General features: G+C 48.1%; 1 protein-coding gene across 1 annotated transcript in view; it reads right to left on the reverse strand.

Annotated features, from left to right (window-relative positions):
* The window catches only part of LRRC75B (leucine rich repeat containing 75B), a 47855-nt gene that overhangs the window by 29051 nt on the left and 1128 nt on the right, over positions 1-17676 (reverse strand). Inside the window, exons 2-3 of the mRNA XM_019506868.1 lie at positions 9583-9711; positions 4092-4204 (exon numbers count right to left, since the gene is read on the reverse strand). Of these exons, the coding sequence (XP_019362413.1) occupies positions 4092-4204; positions 9583-9711 (242 nt within the window). The remainder of the gene's footprint in view (positions 1-4091; positions 4205-9582; positions 9712-17676) is intronic.

Raw genomic sequence — 17676 nt, forward strand, 5'->3', positions numbered from 1 at the left:
GGGATCCTAGCAGAGCCCCCCCATGCAGCATGGGGCAGTGGGGGCAGCAGGGATCACCCCCCCACCTGGCAGCACCCAGTGAACACTGGGGCTTTTCTTTAAAGGGCTGGCAGCTGGGGTAGGCAGGGCAGCCGGGGTTGGGGGGGCTGGGGGAGCAGGCAGGGGATGGGGCCTGGCAGGGGTCCCCCCAAGGTCCCCTCCCCCCTCTCCCACTCCCTACTTACTTGCTCCGAGTCTGGCTCCAGCTCCCTGCTGCAACCAGCAGGGACTCCCCGAATCATTGAAGGTCTCCCAATCTTTTCTGAAGATTCGGAGAGTTTTGAATCATTTCAGACCTTTTATTGGTTCCCTTATTTGATCTGGACTTGGATACTGGGCGACTGAATTGGGCCGAATCTCCTCCAAATCAAATCGGCACCCAAAGCTTCGCACAGCCCTACAGTGCAGCTATTTGGTAGGAAGGACTCATGTCATCAGACCCAGATTGCAGAGGGTCTGATTCTGCGCATTCTGTCAAACACTGTTATTGGCAGACTCACTGTTGTAGTTCAGTGGTAGAATCCATGTCTGCCATGCACGAGACCCCAGTTTGAATCCTGATAAGCATATAACTATGGCCATTGAGGCACCAAATTTCCAGACTGGGTCTGGCCTTTGGATTCTAAGTCTCAATGGTCTGAAGTGGGGGGGCAGAAGGTCTGGGCAGCTTCCACTTCTCCATACTCCTTCCTGGTGATTTCTCACATATGCACTATGATCCAGAAGAATTGATGGTTGCCTACTACTATTGGTGTGAGCGAGTGTGGGGGGATTTGCATGAGGTGGGATGTTTTACATTCAATCTGCAGAGATGGGAATGCAGGCAGTGCAGAATCGGGTCCAATGTTTAAAAGCAAAGTGGATATTTCTAAGCCTTCTGATGAGATTATCCATTTTGCTGCAGTGACTCAATAGTAAAGTTTAAAAAGCAAAGTGCTGTTTCACATTTAATCAAGCAAAAGGCAGTTCAGGGTGTCCCCTTAGAGCCTAACCAGTTCAGAGAACTTATATAATGCATCTTGGCTTGTATCTGATGATTACAAAGCAACGCTGCCCATGTCAGACCTCAGCTGCCCTCCCATTGCATGCAAGCTTCTGGTTACTTCACTGCTTATCATTGGGAATTACTGGCCACGGAGATGCTACAGTTGCTTGTGGAAAACAAAGGTCTGTAAAGCACTGTAACCTCCAGCTTGGGCCTGAGTTTTGCATTTGGGTCTTGGGAAACTGAGAGCCCTGTTGTTACCAGCAGCTTTCTGCTCCCAGCTCAAAGCTGTAGACAGTCAGTCAGTTAAAGGCCTGCAGCTGAGAGCTGCTCTCTCTTCTCCCTGTAAGAGAACAGTATGTCCCCCTGATCTAGTCCTTGTGGAATTCCACCAGAGCTGAGGTAAGCTCTGATGCTGAAGTCTAACCAGGGAGCGTCCCGATTCTACCTGGAAGCTGAGGCTGAGGGCACATTTCACATGAAAAGGTGGACCAGGCCAGGTTCACCAGGTTTCAGGTTCTTAAGCAGAGGAAAACTTGAGAGGAATCAGGCTAATCTACCCCTCCACAGACTCTTGGAACTCTCCCTGACCTGTAACACCGCCCCCCACAGACCCCTCAGTTATATCTTGTTGCTTCAGAACAAAGAAGCAGTCATCCACACATCTTTTGATCGCGCCCTCCATCTCCCATCCTCAGGGGGTCCCAAGGCACTGCATGCATTTTCAGGGAGAGGAGGCTGTCTACCTAGCTGATGCCAATTCACTCCCGGACAGTCTCTCTGGTTTGGCTGCTCACTGTACTAATAGCTTTTACTTGGGCCAGCTGCTGGCTAATGAAATAGCAATTAGCTCAGTAAGCTTTAGGCTTAGGACAAATAGCCCTAGCAGCAGCAGAGCATTCCTCCATCAGGACCTTCACTGCAGAGAGGGAGCAGCTTTGCAGGTCCCCTCACAGATGCAGGATGCAACAAGCCAGCTGGTCCCTGGGTTCTTCCCAGTGGTCAGAAGCCCTGATGAGACACAGAACTCTATGGCTGGGTGGTAAGGAAGGGCTGGTTGGGCTTTTCTGTATCCCTGTATTTTGAAAGGAGCAGTGTTACACAGGTGTGCTCACTCCTGATGCCTTGTCTTCAGTTGCACAGAGAACAAGGCAGCTGATGACAGAACTGGGAAAACCACATTGTAAAAAGGTGTCCAGGCTTCTATATTAGGACTATGAAGAACTAGGTTCAAGTCCCTGCTCTACCGAAGTTTTCTTGTGTGACCTTGGGCGAGTCCCTTGGCCTCAATGTGCCTCAGTAAAATGGAGATAGTTGCATGTGCACCTCTGCCTCACGGAGGTGTTGTGAATATAAATATACAGAACAGGGGGTATCTGGGTAATGTGGTGATGGGGGGGGGGCCCATGTTGGTTCTGTATGTAGATGGGCTCAGAATCATAATCCCAGCAAGCTAGTGGGATTTTGAAGTTAACTGGTTTAGAAAAGTGATGGGATTTTATGGGGAGATTGTTTCTAGGATTTGGAGCCTTTCACTGTGATATTTAAATCCAGTTGTAACTGACAGTTGTTGATATTTGGGTGTTTCCTGACCCATGGAAGAAAGCTCTGTGGTCTTGCTTCTGTTGTCTGTGGGTCAGGATCCCCACCAAGTCAGACCCCCGTCTCCCTGGCAGCAGCGTGTAGCTGCCAATAGCCACAGTGTCCTTAAAAGTACCGAGACAGGTTTTCAAAGCCCCTTTCTACTAATGGTAGTAATTAGAAATAGGGTCTCAGAAGAGAATAAGATGGTCTTGGGGAGCCATCTCCCCTTCCCATTCTTGGAGGTGGTTCTAACTGGGTAGGACACTTATGCTTGGGTGGCACCTTGGCTCTTGCTCTGTTTTCACTTATACAAATAAGAAATAACTCCACAGATAAATATAGCTGGGATACACAAGATCACAAGCAGAATTTGGGAGCTTGAGTATCTGCTAATCCTAGTAAAGGGATGTGTTTTGGGTGTGTCTGGGAGGAGGCCAAGCTAATACCTGGAAGGGGGAGTCTGCTTTGCAGAACCTGGAGGCCACAGGATAATGACCTACTGCATCTGCTGACTTGCTAGTATTGGAAAGGGGAACTGCTCTTAAATGACCTAATGGCTCTGGAAAGGTACCCAAACTAACGTCTCTGGAAAAGGGAACTGCGGCATGGCCCAAAAATAACCTTGCTTTGCAGCACGTGACAATGCTTGCTTTAACCCGTAAAAAGTGATAAGGCTAGAAGCTTTTGTGTGATTGGAGGAACCAATGGGAACAGGAAGGAGTAAAGATGTAAAGGTCATAAGAACTAGGCCCTGGGTGGAACTACTTCGGAGAGGACAAGGCTGAGGACCTGATAAAGGAGGTAGTCTTGCCACCCTGAACGCAGGGTGGGGTTCCCGAGACCCATCAGGTAATAACTCAGGGTAAGGGGGAGAGTGCCCTTCTTCCAGTCCGACATGCTTGCAACTTGAAGTTTTATTTTGTGCTAATTTTACGTAGTCTGTCTTTAACTTTCTTTATTGGAAAAAAAAGGCTATACTTGTTGTTTTGCCTTAGTGTGCGACCTGTAAGTTACTCACCTTCCCTGGGGAAGGGAGGGAGCCCTGACAGTGTGTCCATCTGGCAGCTTCTACCAGTACCAACTTCATGCAAAATTACAGCGTTGGAAGGTTAATGTCTTACTTGGCCTGCAGGGAGAACTGTCCATCATGGGAGTTCAGCATTATTGAATGGAACATGCCTTGCAGGGCAGGAGGAGCTTTAGGGACTATAAAAGAATACATAATAAACCAGGGTCATTATATTTTGGCCCTGCACAGTTTGGGCTGAGGTTCCTTTAAGGGAACAGGACTCAAATGAAGGATTTGGTTATTGTTCAAATATTTGAATGTAGCATTTCTCTTGGGGGTGTAGGCAGGGCTGGGAAAACACCAGGCCATGGTAATGCTAAGTTTGAGCTGCTGGAATAGTTATTGTGTCTGGCATGACTAGGAGGGACTCTGGGAGGTTGCTTCTCTTCCATCCCTTCCCCCTCCAGGACTCACCATGCTTGGGACTTCCTCCGTGGCATGCCATGCCTGTGCCATTTCGAATGAGGGGTCAAATGGTAAATCAGCTGCCTGCAGATTCTGTCCGAGGACTTCCAAGGATCATATTCCTGAAACCAAAAAGACAACTCAGCCTTGGATTGTGCAGCTCTGGTACATTTTGTCAATGTACCTGGGCTGACTGGGCCAGCAGAGAACTAGAGATGAAATAAAGGATTGTGTGGGAGAGTAAGAAACTAGAGATGAAGAACATGGGGCAAAGAGACAGAAGTGCCAGAAGGAAGTGGAGGGGGGGAAAGGCAGTGGAGAAATGGGGTAATAGGAGGGGAGATCAAGGGAAAGAGAAAAGGAAGATGAAACAGAAGAGTCAGAGGGGGAAACAGAACAGAGGAAGCAAAGGGAAGGAGGAAAGAGAACACTACTGATGGGAGCTCCAGAAATGGGAGTCAGGGCTATAACAAGTGGAACATCCCCAACCCAATCTCAATGAAGTTCCGTGACTTGTCCCCTGGCCAAGGCCCTTTCTTTCATGCCAGGATTAAGACTAGGCCTTCAAATGGGGGCAGGGTAAACTTTCTTTGCAACTGCCTCAAAGAGTGCCTTGGATAACATCCCAGCATGGGCACATCCCTGCTTTGGCCTGTGGGAGCAGGGCCAGTATTTAGAAAGGCATTACTGCTCAGAAGCAGCCATATGAGAGGTAGTACCGGTTCTAGCCAAGGGTGTGCAGTGGACTGGTGCTTGTATTTTAACTTTAGAGGCTCCCAACTTTTGGGAAACATTTAGATTTTCCCTGCTTCAGCCTGGGGGGTTCTCTGGACAAGACTGCTTGTCTTGTCAGGTATCATTTTCCTCTTGTTGCTCTCCTGTTTTTATAAGTCATTCTGTTTTCTTAGACATGGCTGCTTCCAGTCCTTTGTCATACTTTAAAAATACCTGCACCTTTTAAAAAAGCTCAAAGATGTGACCATCTCAAACTGAATGGTTCTGGGGTCCCAGCCAGTTTCCCATTGCCATATTAATATGTATCACTTGCTCTCCTCCGCTCAACTTTGAGATCAGGTCTGAAAATCTGCAATCCCTTACAAAAAGTTCCTAGTCAAGAATTCCCCAGGAAACCCATATGCTGTAACTCTACAAAGGGCTCCATCTCCAATGCACTATAATACACAACCTTACTCACTCCAAAAAACAACATATGCTAGCTGCTATACAATGCAGTTAAAAATATAAACTTGCAGGCTTACATAATCCTGAAAGCGCATGTAACCAACACACTTCGGAATGATAAACAAATCTGTGTATAAAAATACTCTTCCATCCAACAGTGTCATAAAGGAATGTGCTGGGAGACTTGATCCTCTTTGCAGTGCTGCAATCAGCAGTACTCCTCCAATGGTATATTTCCATTGCAGACCAGTGTACCAGGGCAATGGTGGCACTGCCTGGATGAAGTGGACAGACAGAATAAGAATCGGTGGTGATGGGTTATATGTCAGTGGGGAATTGGCTTTTTCCTTTTACTGTTTATTTCCAGAATTTCACAATGTTTAGCTTATGAAGGTGTAGAATTCTTATTTATTTATGCAATGTATATGCTGCCCTTCCCATCAAAGGCTCCTGGTGGCTTGCAGTAAGAAAACAGAATGACTTGTAAAACAGGAGAGGAACAAGAGGAAAATGTGTGGTAAGAAAACAAAACCACTTAAAAGGGGAATTAGAATATCAGCATAAAACACAGACCCACTAAATAATATATTGACCTAGTTTTGCTTGCTAAATGTCTGCCCAAATGCAAAGGTCTTACAGCACTTCCTAAAGATGTCCTGACTCCAGCTCTGGCAGATTGTAAGACGGAGTTCAGGAGCTGCTTGATAAGTGCTTCTTGTTAATTCTTGTTAAAAGAATAACATGACTAGTCAAAAAATATTATTTTAGATTGGAAATGGCTTTTCAACTAAATGAGAACTTTCACCTGGAAAAAGAATTTACATTAAAAGCTAAGGGAGAAGTGTAGAAAGCCAAAGACACTTCTGAAGGGAAAGTTCCTTTTTTCTTTTCTTTTGGTTGCAAACATTGGGAATTTTTTTCCAGGACTGGGCTGCCTAAAAAATCCCCAAATATTGCTGACATTTTTTAATAAACATTTGAAATTGTTCAAAGAAAACTCTTGTCCAGCCCTGCTCTAGAGAGCATAATGTGGGGACCGTGGCAGAGATTCTCAGAGCAAGTGAGTAGCTTCTGGTGGGATGAAATTTGAGTAATGTGTAGGATGGTCTTTCAGGGGCAAAATGAAATCCTTGGAGATCCTCTGCCTCAGGGAGTCCCTACAGTGGCTGTTGCTGGCTGAGCCTGGGACTGGAATATCCATATGCTCCCTGCATAGCTGGCACTTATACACCATTCCTTGGGAGGCTGGAGCTCCTCACAGCTAGTAATTTCACTGAATTCCCTCCACTAACTCCTGCTGGTAAAAGATGGCCCTGAAATACTTACGCTTCCAAGCTTATTTTTGCACATGTTCTAACTGTTCTTGTCTTTGAATAGTCCTTGACTTCCCCTATCAAAGCTGAATGACAAACAACAGATCTAAAGGCTACCCAAGTGCCAGGCTGTTGATTTCATCAGGTGAAGGGTTCGCAGTATCTCTAGTTATCTTGTTATAAAAGCCCTCCTGGCTGTCTGCATTCCCATTCCTCAGCCTTGTGACTGCAACACAACATATGTGTAATTAGGGATTTTATAGCTAAACATACAGTAAAGCTGTCAGAAAATATGCTAATTCCATTCTTTATTGTGAGTGATTAGAGGACCGTACTTCTGGGCAAACAGCTGTGCTGGAACTTTCCTAGGAAGAAGCTGAAGCTTCCTAACTCCCTTAAGACATGGTGTGTATGTGATGCTACTGTATGGCTTTACAGCTGATGTGTATAGTGCTATTGGTGACAAGCAGCTGGCAAGGTGTACTGGCCACACCTGCTCACAGGCCCCATTGCACTGTGCAGTGCCAGTGGGACTGGCATGATCTCTGGGGCCTAGCTGTGTCTGCATGTTTCTCTGCTGCCCACTGCTGTGCTGAACATCTCCAAGTCACTCTTTAGCTTTAGTGCTTACCAGGTTGCTTTTGAGAGCCTAGCACAGGGCTCTGCAAGTGTTCCTCTAGTTTATGCCTGAGGCAGCTCTAAACCTGCCTCTTCTACCTCAGATGCCCTTGGAATCAGATACCTGATTTTATTGTAACTGGCAGAATGGAAATTGTGCTTGCTTTCTGCTTAATAGCTGTAATCCAGATTTCCACCCTGCCAGGTGTCCAGAGGCGAAGCAGAAATAAACTGACGAGGAGACTGAGTGCTACTATTTTATCCCTTTTTGTACCTGGGAGACCTGATCCTTCAAAGTGCTGAGTCTGTTCCACCCCTCAACTTAAATCCCATTGACATCAAGAGCAACTGAGGTGTTCAGTGTCTTCAGAAACGGGGGTGTTTCTAAACACACACAGGTGTGTGCAGCCCTCTCTATAATGGTGTATAGAGTAGACTCTGCCTGCCAAACACCATGTCATGGTAGCTCACCTGGGATATCCTATACTTTGTGAGACTGAGGCACCAGTCAAAACAGAGGATTTAGAACTCCAAGGCCTCTGATCATGGAAGGTATGGCTGAAGAGGTGTTTACATTGGAAGCCCCTATTTTCAGATGTTTATAATCTTTAGGATGCAATCACCCTCTGGATGGAGATTTTTCATGCAACCTCCCCACCAGAGAACTGGCTGGGGGGTTGGTACAGGGAGGAAAGAAAAGCTCTTTTCTTCTTGCCTTAGATCCTTTAGCATGAGTATGTCTGAGCATTTAGATGCATCTGAACAGGGGCGATTGTGTAGGGGGTGCATAGCAGTGCACCCTCTACAAAAAGGCAGTGCTGGCACTGTCGGCTGCACCTGTGGGAGGTCCATGATTCCCACTTACCGCTGCTGCATGCCCACTGCCACCATGCCCCCACAGCTGCCAGGGGCTCATGTTCATGGAGCAGGACATACATAGCTGGAGTGGACAGTGCCTGGCACAGAGGGCCACATTCTGTGCAGGTTTTGAGGCACCAAAAAAGCAGAGTAGTAGTACATTGTTCAGTTAGTTGGGGTTTGCTATAAACACCCTCACTTGTCCAGAAGAACTTCTCTCACTTAAAAAAACCCGCAGATCTTTTTGACTAAGAACTTTCCTTCCACAGCAACCCAAACACAGCAGGGACTGGGCTATAGCACCAGGAGCCCTTAGGTGAAAAAGGACCAGCCTACTTGCATGACCCCAGCTAAGAAAATATCTAGAAGTAAACAGCAAAAATGGTGAGAAATCTGATTGTTTTACTGACCCACAGGCCCCTTTAACTCCCCCCTTCTAGGAACAGATGTCAGGTTGTACAAACTGCTGATCATAGAAGTGAAAGCAGTGGATCAGGGACACACTACAAAGCTGTTCATTTAGGGCCACATCTTTTAAGACTCAAGAGTTGCCATTCCTTCCCCAGACTGCTGGGCCCTCCCACAGCTGGGGGAGATTTAGCTCCATACTGAGGAGGCCTTGGATAATAAAAAAGTCTGTATGGAACTAGTGCATGAGTTGGGAAACAAAATGAGGGAAACAGTAGGTAGAGATCTCCTGTTAACCAGCAGTGATTGTGTAGGGGGTGCACATGCACACCCTGACCGGCCACGCTTGCCACTTAGGCTTGTGCTCACCCTGCAAACACTGGATGGAGAGTAGAGCACCGTGGTGCACTGCAGTGATCAGCCACGGGGGACAACCCCCCACCCCAGTCGGCAGGATTGGCCGCAGGGGGGACCTTCCCTCTGGTTGCTGACTGGTCTCTGGTGTGGGCATGTGCCTCCCTGACTAAGTGGGCACCAGTTCCCTATGCATCTGAACAAGGCTAGATCTTGGAATCTCTGCCTGACTCCATCTGTACATGTGAGCACTTAATTGCAGCGAATACAGAGCCCCAGAGGTATTTATAAGAGGGCAGGTCTGTATTTGGAGCTTCAGTCTCTCCCTCCCTAATAACAGTAGCAGGGTTCCCTGTTACACATATGGAGTGGTAGAGAATTGAGCCCAGGATATTTTTGAGTCAAATGCATTGGTTCCTTTGCATCTTTGGACAGTACTAGTGAATGTGATCCATAATTTGATACATCTGTACATGCAAATTGCAGCTGTTTACTGTCTCTGTGAGAATGAATTTCCTACCTTCTGTACATTTAACGCATCAACCTTGAAGCTACTTGATTTTAAATTGGCTCCTATATAAATATGTGGGATTATATACGTCATGTCATACTGTGGGAGCGTGTTGGTTGTTTTGGGAGAACTACAGCACTTCTATTAACTCAGGGGAAAATGGGGTGACATTGATCAGTTAATTAGGCTCATTTCTGTGTCAGCTTTTTATCACAAAGAGGGTTTTACCCTTGACTATTGTATTAGAAGTCTTCACCTTTTTTGGGCACTGCAGATCTCTAGCTAGGCTCATCAGGAGGTCATGGGAGATAGGATCCACCAAGTTGAGGAAGGTAGCATTCTTGTAGAGAACTTCACTGAGGAATGTTCCTTCTAATCCAAGGTCCTATAATAAGGAAACACAGACCGTTAGACTCGAGGGCCCTTGGGAGCAAAAAAATGCTACATTTTGCAGCAGCTCTTTGAACAACCATGTTAGGGACCAACCAAATCTGGTTGCACAATTGAGGAAGCCTTCTAACAAAAAGCAAAGCAAAAATGTAGAGATGGGGGTGGGGGGAAGGAGGGGAAGGAGTAGATAAATTATGTAGTAAAAGTTGAGTATGTATTCTGCTGTTACAGGAATTAGCAGAATGGAAACACAAACTGGGAACAGACAGGATTGAAGGCTTGTAAATAAAGTATTTAGTAGGCCTCAGGTTAGAGTAGAGGTGGGTAATTATTTGGGCTGCAAAGCCACTTAAGTTTTGGTGAGCTGTTGAGGGGAGGGAGCAGAGCGTGTCCCTGGCCTCAGACCCTATCACAGCTGCTTATACTACCTGGCACAGCTGGGGGGGAAGCAAGGGGCTGGGGACATGCCAATTGATCCTATTCAACCCCAGGCCTGTCTGAGCTACACCCACCACTGGGAACACTGTACGGAATGGGCAGGTGGGTGGGAAGGGTCTCCATGGAGACCAGCCCAGGACCCCCATGGGCAGGGCGTGCTTGGCTGGACAGATAAAATGGGGCTGCAGGGAGGTGGGAAGCAGCATCCAGGAGCAGGACAGGGGACTGGAGCCAGGGTTGGGATTTCAGGGCAGTGACAGCACAGAGCTGGGGCCTGCTATCCACTCCCCACACATCCATTGCGATGGGTGCCAGTTCTGCCCCAGGCCTTGGCCCCATGCTGCCACTGCCCCGTGATTCTGGCCCTGGCTACAGCCCTGGACCAGCTTACCTGTTGCATTCCCGGACACTGCTCCACACTTGCCTGTGGCCCCATCCCATCCACCCAGCCAAGCATGCTGTACCTGCAGAGGGTCCCAGGCTGGTCTCCATGGAGACCCTACCTGCCTGGCCTGCTCCATCCAGCACCCCTGGCAGTGGGCATGGGGTGGATGGCTGGGGTGCCCGGGCAGCAAGTCTGGATCTGACAGTGGTGGTGGAGACACAGGCAATAGCAGTTAGAAGTGTGAGGGCAGAGTAAACTGCTGCCACAAGGGGTGCCAGGAAGCCAAGTCTGGATACTACGTCACCACCACCCTGCCACCAAATCCCATGGACTACAGCTCCTGCTGTGCCTGAGAGCCACACATGGGGACAGGGTGGGCTGTGCTCTGCACCGGGCAGTACCTCTACACATGGGAGTGGCAGGACTGATCACATATGCCACAGCCTGGACTGCCCCCTGCACCTGAGCTCATGGGCCATATTTTGTCCACCCCTGGGTTAGAGCCTAGTTGGCAAGAATAGGTAACCAGTGTTTAAAATCTACCCATAAAACTACAAAATGCTAAACAACTTCCTAGGATAACTGATAAATTTCCCTTCTTTTCAGAATAAGTGTTTTTCATGTGGTGCATCTTGTGGGACGTACATGTACTAGCTGTTGCAATTTTTAACATTTTAACCACCATTTATGGTGAATTCTGGTATGAGACGGACATAAATGCAAAATACTAGATAACATTAAGATTTAGTAGCCTAGTAAATTACAGGTACCCTTCAATTTGTGGGGTGCAGAAGCACTATCTTTGACAGTTTTATGCATATATAAAGCTGTGCCATGGGAAATTATTTGGGGTGGGGGGTGCAGGAGAGAGATAGGAAGATGTTCCAGGTATGTTCTCCTACTTCAGGAAACTTCTAGCAGGAACCCATGAGTAGGTAATGGATCAGCCAACCATTGTTCATTGTATCTTATTGCTTATTTATAGTACAAGCTACTAAATCTGATTTCAGTTATTTCTGAATTAAGTCTGAAAGCTAATTTGTGGGGGAACAGCCTTCTCTCAGCTTTCTTGAACCTCATGAATACTTGTTACATTGTTACTCAGAGGGTGGGCTCAGCCTGGCTCAACTGTTCACACCTCATTCAGGCTCCTCACCTTGTTACTCAGAGGCCTGACATCTAAGAACACCTGTGAAATTGACAGGACCTTGTCAATTTCATCATAGCTAATAACACAACACTGACAGCAGTTGAGAGACTAGAAGAATTAACAGCCCAGTTCATATGTCTGGCAATTTTTTGACTGCCAAAGCAACCCACTTATATGGGTTAGACCATACGTTCCAGTTTGCAGCTGCAACATTTATTTGGTGGTTTATTAAAAAATGTGTTCAGGTTAGCTGTCCTGACTGGCTTCCTTGTGCAGGCGGCTGCAGTCATTACACATCTCTAGCAATTGCAGCTAAGTCTAGTAATATCCCTGAATCTTGGGGACCGCTTCCATTCTTAGACTACTGATTGGTTTAGCAAGACTGGAGATTGGCTACCTTTTATAGGCATGTGTTGTGAATAGGTTTTACTAAGGAAAGGTGAAAGACACTCCATCCCAACAGGAGCTATAGAAGGGCCAGCAGTGGGGAATCTTACTGCTATTCCAGCCTCAGTGGGCATGTCAACACCCCATCTCTGATACATCTGGGGAGGAATACTCCCAAGCATGCCCCTCCTCTCCAGTCCAGCTACGTGTGCCAAACCCAGCAATGCTGCAGCAGGGATCCTCCTGGGCTGCAGCACCAATGGCCACTCTCAAGATGTTGGTGCCTGATGTTCTTGAAGGTGATTTCAGGATCAAAACCAGGGCAGTTGCACCATTACCTTCCAGATGCAGAGTGTGCCCCTCTCCAGACATGCCAGGGACACAGTCTGGCCATAGCTGATGTGTGCTGGGATGTCTCTCTATGGATAATGGCACAAGAGCATAAGGTCTGAGGGACCAGGTGGCTAGTCCTGGCCTTCCCCCAAGACACCTTGACCCAGCTCCTTAACAGTACTTAGGTGCCTCTATGCCATTGATTTCAGTGGGAGTTGGATATCTAAGGGATTTTTTTTTAATTGGCCTTTTGTTGTCTGTTAGCATCCAGGTAGTGTTTTGCAGCACTATGTAATTACTAAATTTCAGCATTTGCATCTCTAACAGCAAGTCTGCATGTAGCTTGTTGGAGGGGGAAGCTGCAGGGATTCCTCTCTCACCTCCGCTCCCAGGGCATGAGCCAGATACAGGACATGATGCATACAGTCCCTCTGTAGGATGAACATATCTGGTAATTCTCATGACCCCAGATTAACTGGGAATTGAGGGAGCCCTTTGGAAATGGTTTGCAAACAACCTCAGCAGGTAGGAGGACTTTTCTGTGCTATAAGGTGAGGATCAAGTTTTGTCTGAGAGTGAGGGTAGCTCTGATTGTAATAATGTAAATGGAAAGGACACCAAGTGCTGGGGATGGGGAGGAGAAACAGATCAGGAAGATGGAAACCTGGCAAGGAAATCAACATCACTGAAAAGAAACTGCACTGAGAGGGCAGGAGAAGGGAGTGTTCACAAATGGAAGGGGAGAGTGTGGATGACAAAGGTTCTTCTGGGAAGGACTCTTCTGGGGCTTGATTCTATCAATGTGGAGGATTCTGATGGGGGAATAAACAAATAATTTGTCCAGTTTTTGCTCTGCTGTCAGAGGAAATTAATAAGCAAATGGGTGCCCCATATGTTCTCATTACTTTGCTGAATCTGTTCTTTAGCACATGGAGTGAAAGATGCATGGACAGCTCTGAAAGGGAGAGCAGCAAGCAAAGCCCCTGCAAAGATAGAACCATGGGAGGACAGGGGAAAGTGGTAGAATAGATTTTGACCCTAGAAAGCAGCAAAAGAAAGGGGAATACCTTCTACTCCTCACCCCTAAAAACTCTCACACCAAGTAGAAAGCTGGGTACAAAAGAGTCACCAGCTACCAAGCCAATGGGCAGAGGTAGAAGAGATCACATGCACTCCAGCCCCAGTGCAGTTAGCTGATTTTATGTACATAGATGATGCATAGGATAGCTGCAAGCAAAAGAGGAACCTAGTTTATGTGCCAACCATAGACGGATGTGTTATCAAGTGGGGATGGCCACCTGCATGTGGGCTGGAAACATGTCAGGGTATTATGCCAGCCTCTAGCTTGACCATTAGACCTGGGGGAAGCTGACAGGCTCGCCAGTCATCTCCATCTCCTGAATGCGACATAACACATACGGAAGTGGAAGGCTTTTGAAAGGGTGGCATGGCTGGAAACAGCAGCATATATCACAGCAGTAATTAAACTCTGTAGTTCAGCAGCACTATTTGCAGTTGTGCATTAAAGATGAATCTGCATTCCCATTACAAATCCCTTATGGGATAGCTTTATAAATAATGTAGCTGTAAATATTCACTTCACATTGATAGTCTCTAAATTCTCAGCCCAGAAGAAACATTCTCTAGTGCATCTTCTCACTGCCTCTGTGTGTGCGCATGTGCATTTTTCTTCTTATAAAATACAGTGTTAAAAGCGTTTGGTTCACAGTTAAAAGAAAGCACAGAACCAGGAGCTTGACCGGTTTTCTGCATGATCCATTAGGTTAAAAATGATGGCACCAGCTTCCAAGCTGATGTGAATCAGATTAGTACAAATGGGCCAAATCCTGCTCCGCTGGCACAATACCTATTTATACCAGTGGGCTGGCCCCTTGTTTTTAAAATACCCTTTATGGCAGTTAACAGTGCTGTCAGCACTGACATGTAGAGGCCCCACCTGGGCCGTATGTCCTGGGATTTGAACAGTTGCACTCCAGGTGCATCATGTGCCCTTTGCACATGCTGGTGCAGGTTCACAGAACTGCCAGGATTAGGCTAAAATGCAGTGCCCTCCTGGAGGCAGGTAGGGGTGGGCACTCCTTTAGCTGTGGCTGAAGGAGGTGGAATTCCTTCTGGAGCTTTAGCAGAGGGAATGCACACAGGAGCAGCATCTCTGCTTTTGTATCCAAGGCTGAAACTACCCCCTTCCTCTGCCTTGTCTCCTGCCAGAGACTGGGGTCCAGCCAAAACCCCTGTCTCAGCTCCTTGAGATGGCTTGCTCTGCTCTGCCACCACAGCTAGGGGTTCCCTAAGCCTCCTCCCCATCTTCTTGTACAGGGAGAGCTTTATAATTACAAGGCCTGATTTGCAGTGAAGCTAACCTCCAGCTCCAGCAAATGATGACTGTCTCCCACTACCTTCCAATAGCCGGCAGTCCCCTGCTCTGACATGCTTTATTGCTCTGGCAGCATGCTGCAGCGACTGTTAGACTCCCTGTGCAACCAGCACTCTACCTAGACTCCTGGAAGCCCCAGGAAAACTTCAGGCCCCCCTTCGCCAGAGATGATGATGATAATAATAACGATAATCGGACAAAAAAATTATCATTCAGGCTCCCTTTCTGTCTGGGCCTGTGTGGTTGCCTGGTGCCCATTCCTGTGTCCAGCCCTGCGTGCAACAGAGCACCTATGGGGCAGAATGGAGCTGAGAGCTACAGTAGGCAAGATAAATGGAGGAGCATCCTGCCATGCCCAGGCAGGGAAGGAAACTGGGAAGACTTAAAAGGGCAAAGCAGGAGCAAATGAGAGTGTTGGATGGATTCCCTCCATCTTATGCAGCCAAATGAAATCACTTTGTGATTAGTGGATGCATGTTCAGTTCCTGTATAAGCACACAGAAAAGATGCTTGTGAATGAGTCTCTGTCCTTCAAAGGAAACACAGTAACAATCAGAAAGCCTGAGATGGGGACTGGGGACTAGAGGGGAAAAGTAAATTTGAAAGTTAAACAGGCAGTTCAGTAAGATGTTCTTCTCAGAGGAAGTGTAGACAGAGGTGACGGATGGCTTAGCTGGGCCTGAAAGAAGTTGGCAGGCTATGTCCAAAAAATAGGTTTCCTCTCTATCGTCCTCTCCAGATGGTCCAGTGACTCAGCAGTGAAATCCCAGCTGTCATTCAGTGGACCTTCTGGAGACTTCAAGATGAACAGAGATTGAAATGCTTTGGTCTGGGCACCCTAAGAGATAACATTTTGTAATTCTGGCCTCTGGCAACCCCTGGGAAAGTCCATTCATGCAACATTACCACGTTTGTGAAGCAAATCGCTGCCTCTTTTTTTTTTCCACAAGCTTTTGGTAATAATGCATCTTGTGTCCTCTGTGACCCTTGTCTAAATTAAACATGCACATGTGCACACACAGAGAGGTTTTCTGTAGAAGATGTACTCTTCTATCATATTTTATGTTAAGGAACTGAATCACTGTATTTATGGCAACTCACAGACAAATACTTAAGAGTGCAGAGGTAAATGGTCCTAGCATAAACACTACTGCAAGGAGATGCAATAAAATTAAGAAATCACAACTTTCAGGTCCAATTTTGCAAAGTCTTACTCATATAAGTGCCATTTATTCCCATGAATAATCCCATTTGCCTGGACTATTTGTTTGAGTAGAGCTACTCATAGCACTAGGTGTAAGGTGGTTTACATGAATCCAAGTAAATAATCTGCATTTGATACCCAACAAATCTGTGGAACTTGATGCTACCAATGGTGCTGCTGCCTGCTGTGGTTGTACTATTGTAAAAAGATGCCCTAGTCTCATGACTCTAGGGCAGGGTTGTCAAGCGTAGGGCCTGCAGAGCCATGTCATCTAGTCCACAGGGTTACCAGACAGGATAGGATTTTGGGGGCACAGTAAGCAGGAGCAAGGCCCACCATCAAAACCAGGGGCTCTGCTGGGGATGCATATCAGTGGCAGGGGCAAGTGATGGCTGTTAACCCCCAGGGCTGCCTTTGGCCCAGGAAAAGCCCCATAATCTGGATGCAGGCTGCAAGGAAGGCTGAGTCTGACACCCCTGTCCTAGGAAATGTACACATGTAATGGAGCCAGGCCCTGCCCCAAAGACTTTACATGCTTATTAAACTTGTGAATCAGATGGAGTGAGGCAAACCACTCAGCATGTTTCCAGTGGGGATTAGGCCCTTATATGAATGGGCATAACCCTTGCTGGGTGCAGAACTGTAAAAGCCCTCAATCCTCCTGTTTCAATGCAATGCAACCCTTGGGGTTGAGAAGTGTCCCCCAGTTGCAAAGCCAACTGCCTTTTGGGGATGCTTCTCACAGTGCCAGTATCCTGGATGGAGACAGCCCACAGTGAGTTTGCCCCTAAGACACTGACCTGCTCACCTTCCCTTCCCTGCCTGGGTCATCCTCAAGGAGACACTTGGTCTGCAAATGCCACTGTGGGGCCAGTGGCCCTGGGGGCTGCCAGTTTGAATAGACTCCATGGATGGAGCCAATTCCTGGAAGCCATCTGTTGGCAGCAGGGACTGAGGAGGGGTGCTGAGCACCATGCAGCTTCCAGGGGCCTTGCTGGAGGAGGCTCTTCTGCCTCTGGGAGTTCAGCTCGAAGCCCCCTGTTGCTGCAGACTCCCAGGCTGCTGCCAGCCTGAGCGAGGGAGCTGAGAGCCTGCCCCCTCCCCAGCCCCTTGTGCTAAGGCACTTGGCCAACCTCTTCCCCCAGACTCGGAGCCCGGCAGGGACGAGAAACCGCGGATCTGGAAACCGGCAGCTCCCCCTGCCTGGGCAGCGCCTCCCGCCGCTCCTTTCTGCCACTATTGTTGTAGGGGAACAAAGAGAAGAGGCCGCCTCCCTCTCCCCACGTACACACCTAAGGACTGCTGAGCCAGCGCTGCCTGCCCGGTGGTGGAGCCGCACAAAGCGCCCGGCCCGGCCCGGCCCGGCCCTGCCCCGCCCAGGCTTGCTGCTCAGATCAGCCCGCGTTTAAAGGGACCCCTGGGAGGGGGCGACCCGAGCCACGCCTTGTCGCTCCGCTGAATGGCCTGGCCTGGGCGAGCATGTGATGCGGTGGGGACAGAGCAAAGGACCTGGCTCCAAAGCAGGGAGCCCGCTGCCTCCCCGGGGCGCGCTACTCGCGGGCCTGGCTCCGTGCAGCCGCACTTGATCCCAATGCAAAGGTACCCCGGCAGTTTCCTTCCAAGAGGTGGAAAAAAAGCAACCGCCCCCCCCCCCCCCCCCCCCCCCCC

The sequence above is a fragment of the Gavialis gangeticus genome, unplaced genomic scaffold (assembly GCF_001723915.1).
Source record: "Gavialis gangeticus isolate Ggan-Ray unplaced genomic scaffold, GavGan_comp1, whole genome shotgun sequence".
NCBI classification, from domain to species: Eukaryota; Metazoa; Chordata; order Crocodylia; family Gavialidae; genus Gavialis; species Gavialis gangeticus.